The sequence below is a fragment of the Cynoglossus semilaevis genome, chromosome 12 (genome assembly GCF_000523025.1).
Source record: "Cynoglossus semilaevis isolate Cse_v1.0 chromosome 12, Cse_v1.0, whole genome shotgun sequence".
In the NCBI taxonomy this organism is placed as follows: Eukaryota; Metazoa; Chordata; class Actinopteri; order Pleuronectiformes; family Cynoglossidae; genus Cynoglossus; species Cynoglossus semilaevis.
Window position 1 is genome coordinate 3,190,552 of NC_024318.1, and position 21,053 is coordinate 3,211,604.

General features: G+C 41.1%; 2 protein-coding genes and 1 long non-coding RNA gene across 3 annotated transcripts in view; 1 reads left to right on the forward strand and 2 right to left on the reverse strand.

The window, feature by feature from the left end:
• The window catches only part of LOC103386998 (arylsulfatase I), a 5,918-nt gene extending 3,863 nt beyond the window's left edge, over positions 1 to 2,055 (reverse strand). Inside the window, exon 1 of the mRNA XM_008321478.3 lies at positions 547 to 2,055. Coding sequence (XP_008319700.2) covers positions 547 to 842 — 296 coding nt within the window. The 5' untranslated portion in view covers positions 843 to 2,055. The remainder of the gene's footprint in view (positions 1 to 546) is intronic.
• A 1,199-nt stretch (positions 2,056 to 3,254) lies between these two features.
• LOC112487881 (uncharacterized) overlaps positions 3,255 to 21,053 on the reverse strand; it is a 20,386-nt gene continuing 2,587 nt past the window's right edge. The window contains exons 2-3 of the long non-coding RNA XR_003051380.1: positions 5,575 to 5,744; positions 3,255 to 3,380 (exon numbers count right to left, since the gene is read on the reverse strand). This is a non-coding gene — a long non-coding RNA (uncharacterized LOC112487881). The remainder of the gene's footprint in view (positions 3,381 to 5,574; positions 5,745 to 21,053) is intronic.
• On the forward strand, positions 7,270 to 17,239 carry synpo2la (synaptopodin 2-like a). Its single transcript, XM_008321485.3, has 4 exons — positions 7,270 to 8,197; positions 11,517 to 11,668; positions 11,826 to 12,538; positions 13,837 to 17,239. The coding sequence occupies exons 1-4, from the start codon at positions 8,096 to 8,098 to the stop codon at positions 16,434 to 16,436; spliced, it is 3,567 nt and encodes a 1,188-aa protein (XP_008319707.1). The 5' UTR covers positions 7,270 to 8,095; the 3' UTR covers positions 16,437 to 17,239.

Below are 21,053 nucleotides of genomic sequence, written 5' to 3' on the forward strand. Positions count from 1 at the left end.
TGGAGTCCAGTGTGAATTTGGTAGCTGAGAGGAGAAAAAAAACCTTGTGATAACAGCAGAGTAAAGACAGAAAGAAATGAGAAATTCCACACAGTTAAAAAAAAAAAAGACTGGACTGGAACCGTATTCCTGTTTAAACAAGACACTATTTATTGTTTTTGTGTTTAATGTTTTCATGGTATTACTTTTTTTACCTTAACTTTTTGAGAAGAGTTAAAAGTGAATAAAAATATAAATTTAAAAATTGTAGCAAATAACTTACCAATTATGCATCATTAATTGTGAATTAATTTAATAATTATGATTACTAAAATGTCTGTGGTAAACACCTCAAAAAGTACTGTGACCCCAGCATCATTGATTTTACCGTAGAGAATAAGTGTAATTTAAAATAGAATTATATATAATTTATATAAACATAAAAAGAAAAAAGCTGACTTCACATAAAAAAACTAAAACTGTCGACACTATAAGATTTATAACAACATTAATAGGGGTCGATGAATTGCATCAGAACAGTGATGTAAAGAGGAGGAAACGACTCACCGTCCCGTCATGAGTTGACTTCGAGAGGGCGAGCAGATGGGCTGCACGTAGTAGTTTTCCAGTTTGACGCCCTCTGCTGCCAGACGGTCCAACACAGGAGTGTGGACGTCTGAGCCGTGGTAACCAACGTCTCCGTAGCCCTGGTCGTCCACCATGATGAAGATCAGGTGAGGAGGCCCTGGTCCTTTCACCTCCTCTGTGTCGTTTGGAGACGATGCACCGCCCAAACATCTAAGACGACCGAGGAGAGTCGACCAGAAGATGTAGACAATCACTGAGCGGATTTGGACTTTCATTTCAACATGAGTTCTGGTCTGAGTTGTTCAGCGGTTTGAAAGAGTAGAGCTTTTCGACGGAGCCGATGGACATTGGACGGAAAACGATGGGAAACAACTTGGCAGTGCATGAGTTTGTGTGTGTTTAAGGGAAGATCCTGTCTTTTACATCACTCTGCCACATTCCTTCATACACGAAGGTGCCTCCTGCTGTGGTTGAGGAGAGCAGGGCAGAAATGTAACACACACTCTATATCGATATGGAGGCAGTGCTGAGACGGTTTATATTTATTCTGAATTTACAGAAATCTGCTATTAAACGCTGGGGGTCTCATCAACTGGTTTCAAGTTTCCTTGAGGGACTGTGAGGTTTCAAATCTCAGTGTACGTATGCTGATGTCATTCAAAGGAAAAAAGAACCATAAAGCATTATGGGAGTTGAGACATATGAGAGGCCAACACATATAAGATATTGTTGGCCTCTCACTGCCCCCCCATCCCCGTCCCCTGATGGGTTGGTCGGTGATGGTTGTTGATGTTTTCTTCTGCTCATCCTAATTACCTTCTGCCTGCAGCGTTTGCTAACGATTACCTCTTCAACAGGAGGGAGAGAGGTGAACTATCATGTGAGTAATAATTCACTGAGTTTGATTTAGAAGTCGTCTACACACTGACAGGAGTCGGCCACTAACGGCCCATAATTCATTGCAACAAGTGAGCCAAGTGGCCAATTTAGCAATGTGTGATGTTTATTGGATGCAACTTTGATACTTACTTTACATTAAAGCATTATCTGTGCCCACTGTTGCTCCTTCTCTTCCATTACTGCTGCTCCGTCTGTCAGTCTGCCACTCCGACTAAAGTGCTTTTATGACCACTACAGAACATATCCTGCTGCAATTTCCTGCACTGCATTATTCAAAAGCCTACTGTAAATCCCTGATAAAAAATCACTTATTCCTCAGAATCAGTCTTACCTCGCTTGATAACTACCCAATTAATAGAGACACCCCATGACAATCGGCGCCGGCACTGTTGCAGCAGAGCCGATCGGAGTACAGAGCAGCATCCGGTGTTTGTGATGAGAATCTGTATCGACCACCGGGCCTCTTAGCCCTCGAACGCTGCTGCCGCCTCCTTCCCATAATGCTGAGAGAAAAATCGATGCCCGAGACACAAGTCCATTTCCTCGCGTTGTAGAAGGAAAGCCGTGTAGCCCTGCCCCTGTGGGAAATTTGGCAGGCCTTTTGGCCTAAAGTAAAAGTGAAGAACATGTTGCTGAGATGGAGATCTGAGGCAGAGCGAGGTGAGGCCTGGGGGCGAGAGACTGGGCAGGGGTTTTAGAAGATTAGGACAAAAAGTGATGTACAGTAGGTGACATTTAACATAACGTTGAAGACAGAGGACTGAGAACGAACGATTAGTAAAGACCGACACAGGAAGTGGTGAAGTGCGCAAGGGAGACAGAGAAGTGTCGCCATCTGAGCTGAGGAAGAGCAACATAAACAAAGTGGCATAAAAGAGAAGTCACTGTCAACGTGTGTGTAAGAGCTATACTTGAGGAGAAATATTTCTTATTCTATTGTTGTGGGGACATTCTGCAGATTCACACTGAGTGAGAGTGTATTTTGAGTTTCTAGATTAAGTTTGGATTTAGCTTTAGAAACAGGGTGAGGTTAGAGTTTGGGTTAGGATTAGGATTAGGCATATATATGCAATATCTGAGGGCAGACTGAAGGGGTTAACCTTTTTTTCATCAAGCAACATTCACCATGATCATGTCAACTACTGAAATGATGGTATTAGTGTAGAGTTGTTGTCTCATCTGTGATGAAGACTGGACTGGAACCGTATTCCTGTTTAAACAAGACACTATTTATTGTTTTTGTGTTTAATGTTTTCATGGTATTACTTTTTTTACCTTATTGTTTTTGTGTTTATTGTTTTCATGGTATTACTTTTTTTACCTTAACTTTTTCAGAAGAGTTAAAAGTGAATAAAAAAATAAATTTAAAAATTGTAGCAAATAACTTACCAATTATGCATCATTAATTGTGAATTAATTTAATAATTATGATTACTAAAATGTCTGTGGTAAACACCTCAAAAAGTACTGTGACCCCAGCATCATTGATTTTACCGTAGAGAATAAGTGTAATTTAAAATAGAATTATATATAATTTATATAAACATAAAAAGAAAAAAGCTGACTTCACATAAAAAAACTAAAACTGTCGACACTATAAGATTTATAACAACATTAATAGGGGTCGATGAATTGCATCAGAACAGTGATGTAAAGAGGAGGAAACGACTCACCGTCCCGTCATGAGTTGACTTCGAGAGGGCGAGCAGATGGGCTGCACGTAGTAGTTTTCCAGTTTGACGCCCTCTGCTGCCAGACGGTCCAACACAGGAGTGTGGACGTCTGAGCCGTGGTAACCAACGTCTCCGTAGCCCTGGTCGTCCACCATGATGAAGATCAGGTGAGGAGGCCCTGGTCCTTTCACCTCCTCTGTGTTGTTTGGAGACGATGCACCACCCAAACATCCAAGACGACTGAGGAGAATCGACCAGAAGATGTAGACAATCACTGAGCGGATTTGGACTTTCATTTCAACATGAGTTCTGGTCTGAGTTGTTCAGCGGTTTGAAAGAGTAGAGCTTTTCGACGGAGCCGATGGACATTGGACGGAAAACGATGGGAAACAACTTGGCAGTGCATGAGTTTGTGTGTGTTTAAGGGAAGATCCTGTCTTTTACATCACTCTGCCACATTCCTTCATACACGAAGGTGCCTCCTGCTGTGGTTGAGGAGAGCAGGGCAGAAATGTAACACACACTCTATATCGATATGGAGGCAGTGCTGAGACGGTTTATATTTATTCTGAATTTACAGAAATCTGCTATTAAACGCTGGGGGTCTCATCAACTGGTTTCAAGTTTCCTTGAGGGACTGTGAGGTTTCAAATCTCAGTGTACGTATGCTGATGTCATTCAAAGGAAAAAAGAACCATAAAGCATTATGGGAGTTGAGACATATGAGAGGCCAACACATATAAGATGTTGTTGACCTCTCACTGCCCCCCCATCCCCGTCCCCTGATGGGTTGGTCGGTGATGGTTGTTGATGTTTTCTTCTGCTCATCCTAATTACCTTCTGCCTGCAGCGTTTGCTAACGATTACCTCTTCAACAGGAGGGAGAGAGGTGAACTATCATGTGAGTAATAATTCACTGAGTTTGATTTAGAAGTCGTCTACACACTGACAACAGGAGTCGGCCACTAACGGCCCATAATTCATTGCAACAAGTGAGCCAAGTGGCCAATTTAGCAATGTGTGATGTTTATTGGATGCAACTTTGATACTTACTTTACATTAAAGCATTATCTGTGCCCACTGTTGCTCCTTCTCTTCCATTACAGCTGCTCCGTCTGTCAGTCTGCCACTCCGACTAAAGTGCTTTTATGACCACTACAGAACATATCCTGCTGCAATTTCCTGCACTGCATTATTCAAAAGCCTACTGTAAATCCCTGATAAAAAATCACTTATTCCTCAGAATCAGTCTTACCTCGCTTGATAACTACCCAATTAATAGAGACACCCCATGACAATCGGCGCCGGCACTGTTGCAGCAGAGCCGATCGGAGTACAGAGCAGCATCCGGTGTTTGTGATGAGAATCTGTATCGACCACCGGGCCTCTTAGCCCTCGAACGCTGCTGCCGCCTCCTTCCCATAATGCTGAGAGAAAAATCGATGCCCGAGACACAAGTCCATTTCCTCGCGTTGTAGAAGGAAAGCCGTGTAGCCCTGCCCCTGTGGGAAATTTGGCAGGCTTTTTGGCCTAAAGTAAAAGTGAAGAACATGTTGCTGAGATGGAGATCTGAGGCAGAGCGAGGTGAGGCCTGGGGGCGAGAGACTGGGCAGGGGTTTTAGAAGATTAGGACAAAAAGTGATGTACAGTAGGTGACATTTAACATAACGTTGAAGACAGAGGACTGAGAACGAACGATTAGTAAAGACCGACACAGGAAGTGGTGAAGTGCGCAAGGGAGACAGAGAAGTGTCGCCATCTGAGCTGAGGAAGAGCAACATAAACAAAGTGGCATAAAAGAGAAGTCACTGTCAACGTGTGTGTAAGAGCTATACTTGAGGAGAAATATTTCTTATTCTATTGTTGTGGGGACATTCTGCAGATTCACACTGAGTGAGAGTGTATTTTGAGTTTCTAGATTAAGTTTGGATTTAGCTTTAGAAACAGGGTGAGGTTAGAGTTTGGGTTAGGATTAGGATTAGGCATATATATGCAATTGCTGAGGGCAGACTGAAGGGGTTAACCTTTTTTTCATCAAGCAACATTCACCATGATCATGTCAACTACTGAAATGATGGTATTAGTGTAGAGTTGTTGTCTCATCTGTGATGACATGTTCACATATGAAGTGAGATCTTTAACCTGCTCTTATATTTACATTGATATAAAAGTCCCTGCAGTTTCTCCAAAGTTGAACAAATAAATACATTTGCCTTGCCGTGTCCCCGCCCCTGCAACAGCTCCTCATTTTGAGAACCACTGGTGTCAAATGTCACCTGATGTTGTGACCCTGCTGCACAAAGGGAAGTGAGACCAGCTCAGCAAACAGGGACGGCAGCCAATATTTACTTTTACCTGTTGTATAGTATTTCCAGGCAGATGGTGTGCAGGGTTTGTGTGTGTGTGTTTGTGTGTGTGTGTGTGTGAGACTCACCGATGACAGCCCACTGAGGTTATGACGGACCACCTGGCTCCGGCTCACTACGCTGTCATGAAGAAGATGACACAGCACTCATCTCCCAGAACGGCAGGAATCCTGGGAGACGAGCAGCGCAGTCTGTCACCGTCCAGGTTCAGAAGTTCATCGTGTGTATGGGACAAAAGCTGAGGGTACACAGAGCATTAGTCTGTCAGGAGTGAGCGAGATTCATTTGTGAGAAGACAGACATTACAGATCAGTTTGACTGGACAATTGGGAAAAATGCCTAAACTAATTTTCATATGGAAAAAAATATGGATTTATATAAAAATGTATAAATTGGGAAAAATGCCTAAACATGCCTAATTTTCATATAGATAAAAATATGGATTTATATAAAAATGTATTTTCACGAGCAAGATAAAAATAGGTCTGGTTTTAAAATACTTAAATGTCACAGTTATCTCCCTGGTTAGATGTGTTGGGGGGTTAGGAGGGGGGAGTCAACCTTTTAACTTGACATTTAAAAAAAAAAATGCAAGACTTCGGGGTCATATCAGATGTGTTTCCCACGGGGGTAAAATGTCAAGTACACCGTGTTCTTTAGGAGGAAAAAAAAATTTAGCATTTAGCTGGAGAAAGCACTGACACTCAGAGACTTAGACATGTGATCTGGCTGTAAGGCAAGAGCACATACCACGACACCACCGTTTGTGTCTTAAACAATGAGATCTACATAGAGTTTCAACAACGTTCTACCTTATTACCACTAGATGGCACAGTTGCTACGGATGATCTACACTCATCAGCTTTACGTCTGGAAATCTTCACTATGTAACGGATCGTTATAACGTGTGGTTTATTTAGACCCAGAAGTGTCTCCTGGGAAGAAGGAGAGAACTATTTTTCAGACATGTGCTGAACTAGTTCTCATCAAGTCTTCTTTCAAGAGCCTACAAAATAAATGAATAAAATATAAATTGAATATTACGCACGTTCTCTGCGCATTAATATTTATAAGGTGAGCGTTATCTATATGTCTGACATGATTGAAGACACCGTGTGTCAGTGCTCACTCCGCACCGCATTCCAGCACAGACGTTTCCATTCCTTAGGTCAAGCTGAGGAGATAACTACAGAGTGAGGTGATGGTTTTAAAATAATCTATTAAAAGAGCTACGTTAACTACATAAGTTCAAAATTAAATGAAGACAGACACACAGCATATAGAACAGATTTAGTTACATGTAGTTCAGTCAGCCAAGAAAAGGTAATAGTTATATAGTTCAGCCTATACTGTATGCAGATTTTTTTTTAAATGGTTCATAAAGTATAGTTAAAACATATATTAGAAAATGCGTGGTTCAAAAACTATAGTTAAAACATATATTAGAAAATGCAAAAAAAGATTGAGTTCAGTAGTAGAAAAACTAAAGTAAATGTGGGCCAAAATTAGCTTAAACCATTAGCAAAGAAAGAGGTAACCAAAGTGTCTTTGGTGTTAACCAACAATAGTTTCCAGTTAACAATGTTAAAGTGAGCCGAGACATTAAACTAGCAGTAGTTATCGACACATTGTGCTAGGATTAAGTTAGGTAACGGAGTTGATTTATGAACACCTAAAAAAAAAAAAATCAATAAAATAAATTTTAAAAAAAAACGGCAAAAAATTATGAACGTAAAGTTAGCATGAACTAGCAAAAAAAAAAAAAGGGGCCAAAAATTATGAGCGTAAAGTTAGCATGAACTAGTTGGGCAAAGGACAGTAACACTGAGGAAAAGGGTTCTGGGCCGTATGATCTCTACTAAAGTGACACGACTGAGATCATCATCATAAACTGCACTGACCACTCAGGTCAGCTCATCGACCTGGGAGTGAAGATGTAACTCCACTGACCAGATCTTACATCTCAGTTCTGAGAAGATCAACAGAGACGTGTGACATTTGAAGGTTCTGTGCAGATTCAGGCAGAGCCGAGGCAGCGGGAGCAGGAACAGTCGTAGTCCTGATGGTGGATGGAGGTTCAGACCTATTTTTGGAGGAGCTATCAACCCAGTGGCACAGGTCTGAGTGACAGGACAAGTGTTAGGTCGGATCCTCCCCTCGCTCGTTTGGGGGCAGACATTCCTCCGTGTAAGCAGACACAGACCCTGTGCCATCATATTTCTCTCCTTGGCCAGGATGGCTGGGAGTGTGTGTGTGTGTGTGTGTGAGTGCGTGTGCTGATGAATGTGTGTTTGAGAGAGAGAGAGTGGGTGTGTTCAGGTGTGAGCGTCGGCCTTGGAGCTGAACTCAGAGAAAGAGAGAGAGAGGAGTCAGCACCCGGACAGTGTGGCAGGCAAAGAGCAGGTCAGAGCTCTGTGAGGGGGGCCCTGAACTGCTAACCATGGGGCCAAGGCACTGAAAGGGCCCCCAACAATTCAAATAATAATTACAAAGAAAATCGAGAAGTGACGTGAACTGAAGGCAAGAAGAACAAGGAGAAGACAAACTAAAACCAAAGCCAAAAAAGGAAAAAAAAAAAGAAGAAGAAAAATGGTTGCGGAGGAAGTGATCATTGCCTTATCGGGTGGAGCGCCGTGGGGGTTTCGTCTGCAGGGAGGTGTGGAGCATCAGAAACCGCTCCAGGTGGCAAAGGTAGGGTTGGTCACAGAAATGGTCAATTCATTGGTTAAAAGTAAGGAGCGTTGAGATTGAGCAACAGTGAAACATCAGCCGAGATATACTAGTCGGAGATTTAAGGAGCTGTGAAGAAGGTTGAAATGGAATTTTGGCCGCAGTGATGCTTGGTCCGTGGCCTGAATGTGAGTCATGGTCCTGTTTGAGCGACAGTCTTGGTGCAGAACCACGCCAATGATGGATTGCCAAGTTGAACTTTAAACTTTAAGTTCAGCAGCTGTAGGTTTGCTAATTATTGCTGCTCATCCGATTAAAGTGCACGAAGCCAAACTCGTATATGGACTTGATTTGGGGGGACAGAGAAACCCGACTTGACGGATGACTATCTGACACCTCCGGACACCTCAGCAGTTAAATGTGGAAACTGTGTGTGTGCGTCTGAACTGCACAGGGTTTATGTGGACTCTTCACACCATTCACCCGATGCCATTGATCGGTTCTGTGCTACTGAACGAGGATGTTTCCACTGCGTCATCACCTTTGTAAGAATTTCAGATTGCGGCAGCTATGATTGTTCAGGTTTAAGCTGCTGGGTTATCAGGGATTATCTGAGACCACACTGGTCTGCATTCCATTGTTCAAGTCACTGTGGTTGAATTCATGTAAAATTCTACAAATAACACTGGTTTCTGCATAACAGTCATTTCACGTGATATTTTCATTTGACTGAAACAGATTATGAATGTATGTATAGCAATATTTGTACTTCTTTTGAGCCTGAATTCACAAAAAACATTTTGTCAAAAGCAGCTTTTAAAAAAAAAAAAGGTGCCTTTAACTACAGAGGATTAGTATTACAAGAAAGACAGGAAAAATGTGCAACAACGCTTGAGTATGTCGATCCATGAGTAAAATTTGCAAATGATTAATTGTCCTGAATGGATGAATGTATGTTTTACAAATCAAAATTTGGGTAGAGGCCAACTGCTAATCACGTGTAACCCACATACAGACCACAAAGTTAGCTTAACACCAGTGAAGGACTGACCAAACATTGGACTGGATAAAAGACTAAACTGCTGATTAAAAAACTGGTATAAATAAAAGTAAAACAATTTTTAAAAAGCTGCTATTTTTGGTCTTTGACACATTTAATCCAAGGATGCCTAGCCAAATGTAAAAAAAAAGTTTTGTGCTATTTTTCCTTCCTCATAAAAGTTTATACAGAGATCTTATTTCAGGAAAAGGTGGATCTGATTTTAACACTCTAGTTTTATATACATCCTGTCACATTTCTGTCACAGAAAATGTTGACTGGACTGAATTTTCTCAGTGTAACGAAGGGTCAAGACTGAACCAAGCCGTCTGACGCATTTTTGTACAGAGGATGCAGATTTTTGCTATTTAAAAACAGGATGGAAAAGGAAGAAAGAAGCAGCTTCAGTTAAACAATAGAAATATACTGGATTTTTTTAAAAGTTAAAATATAAAAAAATTCATTATTGTCTTTCGTTAACCTTTGAATATCCTTTGGGTTAATATATTGGTCCTGTTTAAATTTAGCTCCTTGATGGATTGTGGATGGTGGAATTCCCAGGAAACCTTCCATTATTTTTAGACAAAATGCGCGATTTCTCAGCTAGTCTTTGGTTACCTGTAGTTTACATTTAGGATGTTCATTGGACATTATTTTTGGCTCATTAAAGCTGTGTTAGCTAACAAATACTGGCAGCTAATTGGGCGTAGTTCAACCTTTTGGAAAACAGAAATAGTAAGTAGAGAAAGTAAAGATTTTTCTACATTTATGAGTCATCTGTAACTAATTTTTAGAATTTTTGGGAGGGCTATTTTTATGCTGTATTGTATTTACACCAACCTTTTTAAATAATTTATTCCTTAATTGTTGAGTAATATCTATTGGTAGATTAAACCTAAGTTGCCTTAAACCTTTTTTTATTCTTCAAATTTAGTTTATTGAGTCTTTCATCGTAAAGTTAATGTCACATGGTACTTTACATGTTAACTGCATGCATTCAACTGAAAAGTCGGTCACTGGACACCGATCACCTTCATGTCGATGAACAGCTGTTTCTGCCTGACGTGCTCCTTCACCCAGCACGAAGATGTAACTATGTCTGGTCTCATACTACACCGGGTCCAACAGGTGGCGAGCAGAGCAATGCTCAGCTGAGTGTGTGTGTGTGTGTGTGTGTGTGTGTGTATACATGTGAACAGGTTTATTTATAAAATTGTATGTGTTTTTTGTGTCAGTCTTTCGCTGCCTGTGTTGTGGATGCCAACGTGCGAGGGCTTTGTTATTGTTGCTGTTATGACTGAGAACCACAAGGTGAAAAATTGAGAGCTGATATCTTTTACCACCAATGAGATACAGGTCGCTTTCAAAGGCTAAGCTAAATAAGGCAGTGGTATTAATTACAGGCTACAGTCAAAGTAGCCTGGAATAAAAGTAATTAGACTAATGCTACACAACACCTCCAAAATCCTAAAGATATGTGTTAAGTCCACGAGTCCCTGTACAGAGAAATCAACACCACGGGTGTTGCGCTGACCTTTTTCAACATCTGACATGACTAACATAGTGTGGACTTTAGGGAAATATGGGGGCACAGGCACAATACTACGGATCTGACAGACCTCTGGCATAAATGAAGATGGCTGCTGGCTGACATTTTCCTGCTCAAGTGTGCACGAGTGCCCCACTTGAGCTGCAATATGTGGCATATGTCTGCAGCAACACGGAGCTGTCAGAACAGAACATTCACTACAAGTCACTATCACACAGGTTTCCATCCAAAGAGAAAAACATCGAGTTCTCCTACATATCTAATCAGAGCTGAAGAATCAACTTGGATGTAACTGAACTTTGGACTTAACATAAATAGAGCTCAATAATTTCAATAGGACTTGAGTTAAAAACAAAAACAAATAACAGCACCTAATGTCAGAGACCAATCCTGCACTCAAGGCTGTAATACAATCAAGAAACTCAAGGAACTCAAGTTGCACAGCGCAATGTTAAAAAAATAAATGTATGCTTTATACATATATATTGTTTATAACTGATTGTCTTACTATTTAAGTCCTATCTAAGTACAGTCAGTATTAGTTTTGGTTCCTGCTGTACAGAGGTGCCTTGTTTGACAGTTCCTGAGTTTTTAAATTGTACCCATGGACACATTGGCCTCAGGATCTGAAGAATCCACACATACTGTGTTTGGACATGTATTTAAAAAACTGTAGCTGCTTAAACCTAAAATTTGTGGAACACTGTGTTGTGTTTACTGCCTGTTTCAAAAGTTTGTCTTCCTTTCTCTAGGTGCGTAAACGCAGCAAAGCATGCAGGGCCGGACTGCAGGAGGGAGATGAGCTCATGTTCATCAATGAAGAGCCATGTGGAACACTTTCCCACGCCCAGGCCATGAACCTTATCGATGGCTCTACTGGAATCTTGCACATCCGAGTCAAAAGGTGAGTCAAACAAAGGATGGCCAAAGTATCTTTTTCAAGACCAATCGAGAAAAAAAACAAACATCTAATATCATGTAATATATTATCAATTTACAACACTCCTTCTGTTTGTAGGGTGTAATATATTATCGATTTACAACACTCCTTCTGTTTGTAGGGCACCTCCAGGTTTTCAGTCAGTGGTCCTTGTGACCCGTGCTCCCTCTCCCCGTATAGACAAAGAGTACCGTGCTGCTATGCTTGCCGTATCTCCCAACCAGCCTCATCATGCACCTGTCCGTGAAGTCCACCGTAGTCGCTCCTCCCTGACCAGTGGCCTGACATCTCCACCTGGTAGTGAGGCCTATTACGGTGAAACAGACAGTGATGCAGATGTGGCAGGTTACGAGAGGCAGCGCAGGCAGAAACGCCGCAGTCCCAGCAACTCCACCCCCGGAAAACCAACGGGACGAACCTCCCCTGAAGGTGGGGAGACCTCAGAGATGAGTGGCTATGACAGTGCACCAGATGCACAGATCTACTCAACTTTGTTGGATACCCGGGTAGATGGAAATGGAGGAGGTCTTCCAGGAGTGGCAAGACGGGAGGTGATTTATCAGCCTCCTGCTCCAGGAATGTGGTCCTCCCAGACATCCACAGAGACGTCCTCTATCATCTCCTCAGCAGATGACCAGGGGCCAAGAGATGGAGGGCAAGAAGAGGACAGCAGTTTTCTGGAGCTGGCCAACGTGCCTTTGGTGTCCCCTGAGAGGGCAAAGGAGGCTCTGATGCTGGGCTCCCGAAGTCAGCTAATACCCATGGTGGGTCCTGTGGGTAAACCCATTGACGATGAGCTTACAACAACATATATGGAAAAGGCCAAGCAAGCAAGTAAGTACAGATCAGGGGCAATAAGTATGGTCAGGTTTTCAACATGGGTCTTTACACCTATGTACAAAGTCAAACCAATGCAACATTTATGAATAATTGCAAAAGCTTGTCAAAGTAGAAAAAATAGTTTTTTACTAACAATAGTTACAGCTGGTACTCAAATTTGAAAAATGATTAGATAGATTTTGTGCCAGTATATATTTGAAATAAGTAAGAATTTAACAATAAGCAACAAATAAGGTAATTGGCCAGATGATATTGTAGTAACAAGTAAGTTAGTTAGTTAAATTGGGTGATGAAAAAAATCTAGCCAAGTTCAAAAATAGGTAGCCATCATTAGCTAACTTAAATGTTGCTTCTTGATATTAAATCTCTACACACTGATTTAAACAAATCATACATTTTATTAAGTAGTCTATTGGGAGAAGGTGTCAGTCTAAGCTTAGTTTGTTCAACGACGTGGTCAGTAAAGTTTACTATATTTACCCACAGTTATGTGTTTTAAAACCCCAGTCATCAATCTGAGAGCCCTGAAAAGCATCCACAGCTGCTTTTAGGTGTCAAGTGACAAAGTGGGGATACTCCTGTTCACCCTGCCCTTCTATCCCAGTCTGTTCATTCTAGCTGCTACTCTCGACATACTGTTAAAGGAGTTTAATAAAGCCAATCCCAAAGTTTGTTTTGCAGCATTTATTCTCACATGGTTTCACTAATTCTTTATTTATATATACTCTATATTCAGTTAGTAACCCTTGAGATGGGCTGAAGACAAACCAATAAGTCGAGAAAATTGGCAAACCTATCATCTAAAGCTCATGTTCATGTGCAAAACCAAAAGCCACTTCTTTCAATAACAAAACAGGTTGGAATTGTGATTAATACATAACACTAAATTTGCCCTATGACCTTTGCCATCCAAGGCGGACAAACCTCTAAATTGTCAGAGTAGCCAAGCTATTTGAAGTCCTATGTTGTTTTAGGAACTTGAAATAATTTTACTCTCGTAAATCCCTCTGCCATCATCAAGAACTGTTTAAATAGTCCAACCCACTAAGGAGTCCTGTCATGAACAAAAAAAGAACAATCTATAACAGGCACCGGACTTTTTCCCTATCTTCTTCTTTTCCTTTCTTGCTTTGTCCCTTTTTTCAGGGGTTGCCACAGCGAATCATTATATATAGTACCTTACCTCAAATAATGTGAGAAGCTAAAGAATTGCCAGTACTCTAAATTACCTTGTGAATTTTTAATATGCCAACCAAACACAACCTAACAGCTCCGACTTTTATACCTTGCAGAACTAAATCGAGGAGACACACAGCAGGATAAACAAGTCAAGGAAGCCCGAAGCAAATGTCGAAAAATTGCATCTCTGTTGACAGATGCTCCAAACCCTCACTCCAAAGGTGTGCTGATGTTCAAGAAGAGACGGCAGCGATCTAAAAAGTACACCCTTACCAGCTTCGGTAGTGTGGATGAGGGCTCACAGTGTCAGGACTCGCAGGAAGAGGATGGTGTATTCCCTGGTAGTGAATCGGAGATTGATGAAGATAACTTTTCAGCAGCTCCTGACCCAACTTGGGACAGTGACTACTTGGATATGTTGGAGAAGAGGGCAACTGCAGGCACCGAAGGCCGTGGGGATGGAGCAGAAGATGCTCCAAGTCCAGGATTAAGTGACACAGCAGGCAAAGGGGCACAATTGTTTGAGCAGCAAAGGAAGCGAGCTGCTGAGCTCACAAAGAAATTGGAGGCTGCACAGCCTCACATTCCTCAACATGTTCAAGAGCAGGCTCAGATGATTCACCCAGAGGTACCGCAGCAGAATCAACCACTAGTCCCACATCAGCAGATGATATCAGCTGGTCCTGCATCCACACAACAAGAACTCTCTCAGCCTCCTGGTCAAGTTAATGTTGATACCTTTGGGGTTTCTAATGGGGGCCTACCATACTCTTCAGTTAGTCATGCTAGTATTGTTATGTCATCTTCACCTGTGGCTTCGAAATCTGCTACTGCCTCAGTGACCATTTTGACTAGTCCTTCGCCACCATGTGAAACACCATTACCAGACTTGCCTGCTAGTAATGTTCTTAATAGGACAGCTCGTCCTTTCACACCTGGCTTCATTAGCATCCGAGCTGCAACTGCTCCTGTGCAATTTAGACCACCTGTCACAAAGACCACCCAACGTACAGCATCAGCCTTTGCTATGCAACCTCCGTTCTCTACTGCCACTGAACTGGCCTTTAATGCTACCAATGTAATTTCACAACTACCACAACGTCCTTTGTCAATGAGCTTTTCACCATCCTGTGTTCCTCAGGGTCTCCCACCTCAGGCACCAGTAGCTGGAGTTACCTATCATCCTGCAGCCATCTCTACACCTGCAGAAACAATGCATTCAACCACTGTTCATCAGGCTCGGTTTGCAACTGCGCCTGCAGTGATAGTACCGTCCGTACCCCAACCTCCACAACCATTAATGGCTCCAGTGCCCATTCCTCCTGTAACCCTGACACCAAGTGCACCTGAACATGTTGCTGCAATGCCCCCACCACCTGTTGCTCAGCCACTTCCACCTAAGTTTTCCACACCTACAATTCAAATGGCAGCAGTCACCCAACCAGAAGTTGTATCTCCAACCCCTGTTTCTGGTCCATTTGGTCGCACAGGAATTTTAATTGATGCTCGACGGCGTAGTGGAAAAGTGAAACCTATGTTCAATGTGCCAGAAGTAAAAAAGAACTCACCAAATCCAGAACTTTTGTGCATGGTGCAGAACCTGGATGACAGATCATCCCGATACAAATATGGCCAACCACCAACTGAAGTTGACTATGGAGCCACTGAGGAAGAAAAGAGTGGTGAACCGGCCATGGGCCGGGTGCCTCCTCCAGTGGCACCCAAACCTAGGGTTGTCCATGAGGCTCCACAGATTCTTCATGCAGGGGGCAAAGGGGCAGACATGTTTGCCCGCAGACAGTGTCGCATGGGTAAGTATGTAGTAGATACCCCACAAGAGGCCCATTACCAGCAGGAGATGGCAACACAATACAATACAAATACATCCCAAATGGACCCTTCTCAGTTTAAATACTCCCCAAATGTTCGTGCACCACCTCCCATTGGGTACAACCCACTCCTTGGTCCCTGTATCCCCAGAGGACCTCAGAAGGATCTAAGTAAACCAGAGGGCATTAGCAGAGGAGGTTCCCAAAGAGAGGGAATCAAAGCTCTGGATTTCATGAAAAGGCAGCCCTATCAGCTCAACCCTGCCATGTTCAGCTATAGTGGCAGTGTTGCAAACTTGTCAGCCATGCCCTCCTACCAAGCCCAGAGGCAGCAGCAGGCCTACCCAACAACAATGGTCGGCACTTCATTAGCCTCACCAAAGCAGATCCCTTTAAAAACAGCCCGTGTCTATGAAATTAAAAGATTTTCTACACCCACACCTATGTCAGCACCAACTCTGGCTACCAAAGTCATAGCCCCTCGCTCAGCTACCACACTTGGAGAACGTTTGAATCACTCTGACATGACCTCCCCACCTACTATTCGTCCCATTCAAAACCCAGTTCCTTTCCTGACACCAGCTCCAGTCGCTGCCCCCACCCTGGCTTCACCTCCATCCTATCAAGCTGGCCTTCCCAACCTCCCAAAATTCTCTTCCCCTGGTATTCCAAATCCTGTTCCACCTTCAGTACCAACACCCTACACTCCAGTTGCCTACACCAGTGGTCTCCAGGCAGCCAAGCAGTTTCAGAGTGCTCCTGAGCTCAGTATTATGGCTTCTTTACCAGCACTAAAGGCCAATGCAATCCAGGCACCTAAACCACATTTTATTGCTAGTAGGGCAGGCATTCAGCCCCGTGTCTGGAGGCCAGGGGCAATGTGAGAGGAAAAAAACCCATCACTACTATCCTTGGACTTTGTCTAGAGAAGTGAGAAGTCACTCAACAAGCCAAGTAGAAAAATCAATGATATCATAATCCCAAGACACAATATTTAAAAAAATTAATTGGAAAAAAATGTAAATTAATACTGCAGGATTTCTGTGAGACAATCATGACGACGTCACAGAAAACATGTGTAATTGAAACTACGCAATCACTTTTAAAGCTAAGGGAATATAAAATTAAAACCCAGAAAGTTTAAAATATTTTTCATGTGATATATTTTTTAGCAGAAAAACTTTAATTAAATAGAATCTTGAAGGATCTGCAGGATGTTTAAAGTGTATAGATGCCTTCTCAATTAGAGGATAAATCACTAAAGTATGCTGCTGTATGAGAATGAGTGAAGTCATGATTTTTTTTTTTTTTTGACAACTATTGTTTGATCATATATGCACAACATGTTTGTTTCACCAACTGGACTGATGGAAACATGATGACATCATCTTTGACAAGTGCATATGGTTGATTATGTATTGAATATGTACTTGAATGTATTTCTCTTTGCGAGGTGTCCATCAGGTTGTGCCAAATAACTCTGCTCACTATAGCCTGAAGGGAAATGCTATCTTTTTTAGCTTGGGTCACATTCACCGAGTGCCCGTGCTGTCACTGAACGTACACTTGTCACTGGATATCACAGCGTCCAGAGGCCATTTAGGCAGAGCAGAGCTTCTTTAATGTCAGCGTGATCTTTGCAGAAACACATGTATATTCTTTAACTTTTATTAAACAAATGACACAGATGAAAGGATGTGTATTTTATTTTGTTTTTGTTTAATGTTAACTCAGTATAAGAGACGCAGAGGGAAGTTGATGAAGCGAGTGGCACCGAACATTGTAAAAACAAATAGAACTGGTTAATGGAATGATGTTGGCTGTGGTGGTGGGTTTTTAGCATGATGAAAAGAATGGAAAATTGGGTTTTACTTTCCACGTTTTATATGACAACCCAATTTGGAAATGAAAAGGCCAGGATTAATATGATTTTTTAAGTTGGTGTAAAATAGTTTTGATTCCCACAGCCAGTAGATGATACAGAACGATGCTGAAGAAAAGCACAGAACCTGAACTTTACTGGAAAAGACAGATGAGAGAATAACACTGATGTTTATCCATGTTTCTCCAATAATGTTGGACAAATTAAAGGGTCAACATGTGTATTTAAAAGGCTATGTTGTCTGAAAACACAGTGTTTATGCCAACAGTTAGAAAATGTGGCATATGTTGTTTTAAGTTGTGGATCTTTTTGTACTATTTTCAAACATAACTTGTCTTACAGCTTTTATGTGTTTATATTACAGCTATAAAAATTGTAGTTCATGGACAGGGAATGGAAAGGTGTAAAATATAATGAGTATGGTATTTCTAATTGTAGTTGCATCAAACCAAATGTGCAACATTGTTAGTTATAGGTGCTGAGTGGCTGTTTATATAAAGACTGATGGTTACATTTTTAGCAAAGTAAATTTAGTAGCAAGTTGTCTGGATTTACACTGCCACCTGTTGTTGACTGTGTGATACTGCAATTTGTTTAAATGTACAGTGCATGCATGTATTAAAAGATAATAATAATAAACAAATACATTGATAAAATGAGCACTGGCTCGAGGTGCCTGAATGAAAATTTACATTTAACAAGATTTCAACACATCTAAATGTTACAGATCCAAAGCGAACCATCTTCCATTTCTATTTTCTCAGTTTGCACAAAGATTTGCTTTGTAAAACAAGTCTAACTGACAGGTTATCCTGTCAATGTAAATCTACACATATTTATAGGCTAATAAAAGGCCAAAAGTTGCAGCGAAAGACAACTAGACACGTGACATTTTTAATCTACTTGGCCGTTGTCACAGGTCTTCCATACATTTATGGTAATTAAAGTAAGTACATCTGTACCTCAGCCTTATCAGTCCATGCCAACATGCCTACAATCACGTCATGATTCAATAAATTTAAAATTGACATTGACTTCATGGACGAAGGTGGGGTTACGCAACCATTAACTCACACATATGGTCACATTAGAATCAACAGTTGACTTTATGCTAAAAGTCTTGGACTGTGATAGAAAACCAGAATCACCTGATGAAATCTGTGTTTCCCCACACACATGCAGGAAGTACATGCAAATTCCACACGGGATCAAACCAGCAAACCTCTGATCTTTTTGCAGTAAATAAACCACATCTTTGACCTAATGGCTCATTGTGCACTGAACTTCTTTATAAAAATTAATTTAACAAACATTAAGAAATCGGTGCCTACATCACACCACAGAAATGTCCTGAAAATGTTAGCTCTGAGCTACACTATCAGGTCAGCCTTCAATTGGAATTTTGTTAAAGTAATAACACAACAACAGGTGAATTAATTTCTCAGGCAGATAAGCAATACAAATGGAGCTGATTCAAAATCAATAAAACAAGATATGGCGTTGAGATGAGGAAAACGTAGAGAATACAACTTAAATTAGAGTTAAAAACGTATTTAAACACAAGCCGTATTTTTAACGAGTTAAAAACGTATTTAAACACAAGCCTGCAAATAAGAACTTCTCGTTATTGCCACTAGATGGAGACAAGTACAAAGAGATATTTAAAAGGGGCTGTAACCAAAGTGCAAAATGTAATGGTTTTTTTTAACAGTTTAAAGCCTAGAAAATTGACCTGATTTAAGTCAAACTACAAAACCAGGTTTTTGTTAAATTCCCCTGAGTTTCATAAAAAAGAGAAAACACAAAAGAAGTATTCTAGAGTCTGATAATGATGCATATAGATTTTACATGTAACAATCGACCCTGAGCCTGACTTTGGACAAACCCATGTGAGATCTGGTCATGCATGCATCATATAGACTACATGTGCCTGTTCTCAGGCCTCAGTTAGTCGGTTTGTTCCCAGCCTCCACTCTCTCAGGGTTCCTATCTTTAGAACTGTTAATATCCAAACAGAAGACTATTTAAAGAGAAAACGACACCCCCCCAAGCTTGGAACTGTAATTAACATTTAGTTCCAAATTTAACTGCTTTAAAAAATAGAAAAATAAAGCAGGAATCTCAGCTTATGGAAAGTTTCTATTCAGATATTAATTAAAACCACTGCACTTTATTAGATGTAATAGTGTAAATGTTGTAATGCTTGTTTTCTACTGTAGAAAAATATAATAATTCAGTGTAATAATCCAATTTTTTCTGCTGGCTTTAGAACCCAAACAACATATTTGAAGCCTAACCCTGACACTTGGAAACAGATTCAAATCTTTTTGCCAATCACAAATGTACTTCATATCAGTACTTCATATTTGAAGCCTAACCCTGACACTTAATTACACTTGATTAAAATCTTTTTGTTAATCACAAATGTACTTCATATCAGTACTGTGCAACTATAAGGTGTATATTTGTATAGTTCTGAGGTTTTTGTATTTTTAGAGAACTGACACTTACACTTGATTACACTAGAATAGAACAGGAAAGAACATGGATAAGAATAGCATGGGACTAAGAACAGAGTTACATAATAAGTAAGAATAGAACCAACTAGAACTGACTAAGATAGATTTAGAAAAATTCCAAGGTGCACCACCAATCAAAAATGACAGCAAAAGTATGTGAAATGAAATATAATGATCTTGTTTGAATTAACTCACAACTTGTTTTCTCTCTGTAAAACTGGGGCCTGTTTAGCTGAACACAAGGCTGACGCACAGGTAGTACTTGAAGGGAGAAACATACTGAAGATCTTCTTGAACACGCTTTTTAGATTTAATAGTTGCTGCCGCCTAGTGGAGCTGTATTTAATTGTTCTGCTAATCAAAGGCACACTGTAAGCAAACAAAGAAATTATTTGCATTAGTAAATATAATAGTTTTTACACCCATTATGTGAAATGGTAGAATTTTCCACAGTACACCAGGTGATCTCTTAGAACCCAGTGGTTTGGAATAACTGAACTAAGCCATGTAGTTTGATCATTTTCAAATAATAATTAACTTTAAGTGATGACAATAAAAATGTCTCTCTGCTAATGTTTGCACAGGCCATGAAAGAGCTGCGTTCTGACAGATCTGTCTGCATGTCTCCATCCTATGCTATGATGCCAACCTGAAAACGTGACAATGTCAGGTTGGGGAGATGCCCTGAGGAATGACTCTCACCCTTACCTCACCCAAACAACCTGACATGCCCCAGATATATACACATACTTAAACTTAAACTTGCACATACGCCACTCTTTTCAATCTGCCTGTGTGCGTGTGTGTGTGTTTTCCAAACACACCCCTGAGTCCTCTGGGGTTATCTCAGAGCCTAGTTCTCCTCTTCCCTCCTTCTCGGCGACTAAATATAGGCTCCTGGACCATCTGCGAGAATGATTTTGTTCCCTTAATATCACCATCAGCACTTTCAGCTGTCCAACAGAGACAACCCCCCCAACCCCATTTCATACTCCTCTAAACTCAACTTACGCCTCCTCCTTCTCCCATCTTGACACCATCAACCCCCCCCGCCGCCCCCCCACCCCCCCGAGCCCCTGGAAGAACAGCTCTCTGGCAGC